At 40.4% G+C, this 6216-nt stretch overlaps 1 protein-coding gene across 1 annotated transcript; it reads left to right on the forward strand.

Annotated features, from left to right (window-relative positions):
- Window positions 1-1233: 1233 nt before the first annotated feature.
- Window positions 1234-6216, forward strand: LOC120440037 (piggyBac transposable element-derived protein 1-like). Its single transcript, XM_039611594.1, has 2 exons — window positions 1234-2166; window positions 6121-6216. The coding sequence occupies exons 1-2, from the start codon at window positions 1234-1236 to the stop codon at window positions 6214-6216; spliced, it is 1029 nt and encodes a 342-aa protein (XP_039467528.1).

Below are 6216 nucleotides of genomic sequence, written 5' to 3' on the forward strand. Positions count from 1 at the left end.
GCCTCCTGGGTGAGGTGTTCTGGGCATGTCCCACCGGGAGGAGGACACGTTGGAGACATTATATCTCTTGGCTGGCCTACGAATGCCTTGGTGTCCCCCCAGACAAGGTGGAGGAAGTGGATGGGGAGAGGGAGATCTTAGGCTGTTATGTTACAAAATAAAAACATTCCACAGCTCTTAAATTGACAATATGAAAGGAGTTATGCTCTCATAAGAAAACGTGGAGACCCACAGGCTTCTGACATCTTTTTAATAACCTCTGAGTCCTATCCTGGCCATTTGTGGCCACTTTGCTTTTCGTCTTTCAACCATTTTTGTTCTGTTAATGCAAATAAAATGAAACTTCCCAAAGGTGTGTATTTCTTTCAGATTTTTTAATTTTCAACATCAGCTCCTTAATAATGTCAATAATATTCACTATACACTAAATTGTTCCTCTTGGCTCTATCGTGGCCATTTGTGGCCAATTGAAACCCATTATAACCACCTTTTTTGATTCCTTGTTACTGACAGTACTATATCATGCGATTTAGGTAAAATTGCTTTCATTCTAAACTGAACACATGAAAATTGAAGTTTTTAATGTTTTTTACCAAATTACATCATTTACCCATTTTTGGCCAAGCAAGCAATTTCATGTAATATTCTGAGTTTTCTATAGGGGTGTTTGATGGCTTACTGCACTCCAATGGACCAAAAGAATGACACAATTTTGATTCAGGTTTGATCTTAAAGATGTTAGACAAAGGTTTGTGTTTGTGCATGAAAAAAATAAGTGCCAGTGTGAAATTGCAGCACAACTTTGCATTTGCAAGAGAGAAAAATAAATTATGTTGCCATACGTCCAAGTTCATGTGAATGTCTCTTGATGCAAGCTATTGAGCTTTGAGCTTCCTGGGGAATTTTAACTTTGATGTTCATAATGAAAGCACCTCTAACTTTGTTCTTTTCATTAAAAAAATGCACACCAAAATATCTACTCTCCCAACAACAAAAAAAACAGAGAAAGAACTCACAAGACACTCTGCAAAGTTCAAAGCTGTAGCTGTAGCATAAACAACAACAAACTGGGACTGTTTGTAATTCTGTCCTGGGGTTTATACAGGTGCAGTCATTTGTAAAGCTATAAATAAACCCAGCAGCTTCAAGATCATTTTTGCTCTGGCAAGATGGCAAGACGGTCATATTCACTGCTTCAAGCACTTGACTATGTGATGCGCTCAGAAAGCGAAGATGACGAGGAATCCGCTGCATCTGAAGAAGAGGCTTCTTCTTTTCCTGTGGGAAAAGTGGGTTGCTCGTCTCCCCCTGTTCAATCCAGGAGTTGACGTGTGTGTCGATGAGCAGCTGGTTGGATTCAAAGGTCGATGTGGATTTCGACAGTATATGCCCAAGAAGCCTACAAAATATGGCATTAAAATCTGGGTGACCTGTGATGTGGCAACCTCCTATGCTTGGAAGATGGAAATTTACACAGGAAAATCACCTGGAAGTTCCCGGGAAGTTAATCAGGGAATGAGAGTTGTGCTACAACTGACAGAGGGGCTCCAAGGACACACTGTCACTTGTGACAACTTCTTTACATCATTCAGCTTGGCAGAGGAGCTGCTCAGAAGAAAACTAGCTCTGGTTGGCACAATCAGGAGAAACAAACCAGAGCTCCCTCCCCAGCTTGTTCAGCTGAGACAGAGGAAGATTCTTTCATCTCTCTTTGCCTTCACCAAAACAACCATGGCAGTCTCCTACATGCCCAAGCGAGGGAAGAATGTGCTTCTTTTGAGCACAAAGCATAGGGAACCAGCAGTCAGTGATGGGGAAAAGAAGAAGCCAGCAGCAATCCTTGATTACAATAGGTGTAAAGGTGGAGTGGATAACCTAGACAAGGTTGTTGGCACCTACAGTTGTCGGAGGAAAACCGGTCGCTGGCCACTGGCTCTGTTCTACAATCTTCTGGACGTCTCAGCATACAATGCCTTTGTCCTGTGGAAAGCAGTGCATCCTGAGTGGGAGTCCACCAAGACCCACCAACGAAGGGTGTTCCTGGAGGAGCTGGGCCACATGCTGGTGACTCCAGAAATTGCAAGACGGCCTTGTGCCCCACACTCAAAAGCAGCCGCTGCTATTGTTGCTGAGATACAGCAGTCAGAATCAGAGTATGAGGAAAAGGTGCGAACTGTGTATAAACAGAAGAAGAACAGCAACCACTTGCTCCAGCTGTGGAAAGAGTGTCTGCAAAGATCACTCTGCTGTGGTTTGCGTGTCCTGCCTTCCCTGAGTGCGCGCACACACACACACACACACACACACACACACACACACAGAAAGAGGATGTATTTTGTACAAACGAGCAATAAAAGGCCGTTTTTGGCATGACTAACAAAGTGGGAGTTTCTTTTATTGGGGTCATTACTCACAGGAATAATGCAAAATATTAATATTAATAATAATTATTTTTCTTACTGGGACTGACCTGCAATGATTTAAAAAAAAAAAAAAGGTTTCGTCATTCAACTGCTGAAAAAATTTGAACTTTATTGCTATTTCCCCCCAAAAAACATAGTAGTAACATATAATTTGACTGGTATTCAAAGGGTATAATTTCTAATTTTGAATTATATTTTGGTTTTCATGACTAGGACTGGTTTTCATTTAAAAAATGTGTCATGATCCTGGGTCCGTTTGACCCAGCGTTTTGTGTTTTTCTATTTAGTGTGATTTTTGGTTCTGTTCTTCCTCTGTTTAGTGTTTACTCTGTTCGGCCCGTGTGTGTCCTTGTATGTGTAGTTCCTGTTTTATTGTGAAGGTCTGTGTCTTATGTCAGTGTGTTCTGTTTACGTTTTCCCCTGCCTCGTCAGTTGTGATGTCTTCCAGGTGTGTTCCCTCCTGTTTCCTTCCCTGATTCCTGGCGTGTGTATTTATAGTGTGTGTTACCTCGTCCTCGTTGCTGGTTCGTCTGTGTTGTTTCCCCTCGGTCTCCCTGCGTCTCTCCATGTGTGATTTCCCCGGACCTCCCTGCATCTTCGTTTCTGGTTTGTTTTGTTAGTTTTACCCAGTTTAGGTTTTCCTGTTCATGTCACCTGCCATTTCTGTTGATTTGCACTCCTGTCAATAAATATTCACCTGCACCTGAGCTGCTGCTTCTGGTCCTAAATAATTCCCACACGGCTTGCACCCGCAAACCGTGACAAAATGAAGTTGGTCTAAGTAGAAAAATGTTTTAATATATATGAATTTTATAGCATTTTGTAAATGTAAACAAGGGGTGGCCGTTAAAGGGTTAAATTTCAGAATTTTAATGAAATTTTGATTTTCATGAACAGCCCTGATGCTAATCTAAAAAAATCATGTAAAAAAAAAAAAACTGGACATTTTTCTTAATATATATGAATTTTATAGCATTTTGTAAATGTAAACAAGGGGTGGCCATTTTTGGCCACGAACAGTCTGAGAGGGAGTTTTTTTGTTTTTCTGCCACTGCAGAAAAAAACAATGTTGCGTAAATGTCATTGATGCTGTTAATTATTGCTATGCATCTAACCTTCATCATGGTTAGCAAATAAATCAGATGGCATGTATTATTTAGAAAAAAAAATGGGATTTTATGATTTTTCTCTATTTATGAGTTGTTATGATTATGTGCTCTAACTGGTAGTTAAAGGGTTAAATTTCAGAATTTTAATGAAATTTTGATTTTCATGAACAGCCCTGATGCTAATCTAAAAAATCATGTAAAAAAAAACTGGACATTTTTCTTAATATATACGAATTTTATAGCATTTTGTAAATGTAAACAAGGGGTGGCCATTTTTGGCCACAAACAGTCTGAGAGGGAGTTTTTATGTTTTTGCTCTCTCTGCACTAAAATAACAATGCATTATAATCAATGTTGATGTGAATCAATTATATGCCCCAGACTCTACTATTAGTAATACAAGAAATTTCAGTAGCAATGCACTCGTATAAAATTGCGAGATTTGAGGTTGTCGTCCAGCTGGTGCAGTGGACAAACAAACTGGTGTTTAAAGGGTTAAAAAAATAAAAAAGTAATAATTATTTTATATTTATGGAAAGAACTGAAGTTACTTAAAAGCTTTATGCAGAAAAAATGGCAAAAAACCAAAAATAATAAAAATTACAGACCTAATCTGTAGGTGGCCACTTTTGGCCACGAACAAGCTGAAAGGGTAGTGATTTTGATCAGACTCAGAGGGTTAAAAAATACTCTCCCAAGCCTCCGTAGTTGAAGGAAACTAGAATAATCAAAATAATTTAGACACACCAAAAACTATTTAAATGATTATGAATTGACCCAAAATATTTAAGGCACAGCATTATATTAAGCTACCAAAAAGATTTTCATTATTGTGGCTGCATATTTACAGAAAGGAGAACAGCTACCTGAAGCAAGACATTTCATATGGCGTAAAGATCCAGAAATTTAGTTTTAAGGTGAAACCTCAGGGGAGAACCACTGCCTCAATGCCTCAGTGATAGACCTTTGTATGTGTAGAGCTGGTCAATCAGTATTTTCTGAAGCTTGTTTTGACCATGTTTACATGCCCAAATGCTTAGACAGATAGGTCAACAAGCAATTCAACAGGTGTACTTTAAAAAAAGTATATAAATATTAAAGTATACATGTTTTTGCTTTGTTGTAAAGGTACACTTTACCCTCCCTGACAGGTGCATAATAAAACAGACTCCACAATGCCAGCATCAAAGGGCATCTGAAAATTTTTATTTAACATAACTCATTTATGTAATTGCAAAGATATTGGAATATACCTGGTATGATAATAGTATCAAAATAGCCCATATCCTACCTCTTCTTCCTTTTAAATTTCGCTGTTCATGGAGCCACAATTATTAAAATATGATGAAGGGAAAGAGGGAGAGCTGTTCTTGAAAATCTTGAAAAACTTGCTAACATGTAATCACTGAAAGGCTTATACATTATGAAAGGTGTGGTCCTCTGCGTTTCAGTTACCTGGCATCACACTGGTCAATTCATTTCTAATTCTGCCACTTGTCCTTACCATGTCCATATATGGTAAGGACAAGGGGCGGAACCAGAATAGAATAGAATATTCCTTTATTGCCGTTGTACACGTACAACAAAATTGAGGGTGCTCCACACCAACTGCACTGGAGTATATTATAAATATTAGACAACAGGAATAAATAGCAAACAGGAAAAATATACATAATACACATATACAAAAATAAGAGAAAGGCACACATTAGAGAACAAGATTCATTGCTACACACTTTGCAACTTCCAAAGTGCAAAGAAAGTGCAAAGAAATGACTTGGTCTGAATAGAGTCTGTGTGTGAGTGGCCTGAGTGATGGGGGTTACTCAGACCATGGCTCAGATTAGTGTGGTGGGTGGGCAGAGGTGGGGTGTGGGCGAATACTGTTTGTAGACAGTCCAAATGGCCCAGGAGAAGAAGCTGTTACTGAGTCTGGAGATGTGGGACCTGATTGACCTGAGAAATCAACCAGAGGGCAACGGGTTGAACAGGTAGTGGGTGGTGTGCAAGGGTCACCTGTGAAGGACACGTGGATTTGGCAATGGCCTCCAAGGGTAGCAGAAGGCAGGCTAAGATTTTTTGAGCCGTGTTAATCACCCTCTACACAGCCTTCCTGTTCTCAGTTGTGGCCCCAGCGTACCAAACACAGTAGAAGAAGTCCATTATGAGTTCATTTGTTTTAATGATGTTTAGCTTCAGGTTATTTTCTGAGCACTAGCGGGATAAGTTTTCTACCTCCACCCTGTACGCTGTCTCACTGCCAGATGATGAGTCCAACCATGGTGGTGTCATTGGCACACTTGACAGTGTAGTTAGTTGGGTGGGTTGTGTGCAGTCATATGTGTACAGGGCCTATAGTAGGGGCCTGAAAGAGCATGCGTGCAGGGATCAGGTGCTGAGTCGGAGTGGGGGCAAGACATGCGGGTCCAAGTCAGACTGATTAAGGCTTGTTGGTGAGTGAGTCTTTGATCCAGGGCAGGGGGAACTTGAACGTGGTCCAGTTTGGTCGTGAGGTCTGGGATTATGGTGCTGAACACTGAGCTGTAGTCCATGAAAAGCATTCTCGCGTAGCTCCTTCTGTTCTCCAGATGGCTCAGTGCTCTGTGAATGATGATGGCGATGGCATCCTCTATGAACCAATTTGTTCTCTAAGCAGACTAGTGGCGGTTGAGAAAGGGGGGTAG

This window comes from Oreochromis aureus, linkage group 4 (genome assembly GCF_013358895.1).
Source record: "Oreochromis aureus strain Israel breed Guangdong linkage group 4, ZZ_aureus, whole genome shotgun sequence".
In the NCBI taxonomy this organism is placed as follows: domain Eukaryota; kingdom Metazoa; phylum Chordata; class Actinopteri; order Cichliformes; family Cichlidae; genus Oreochromis; species Oreochromis aureus.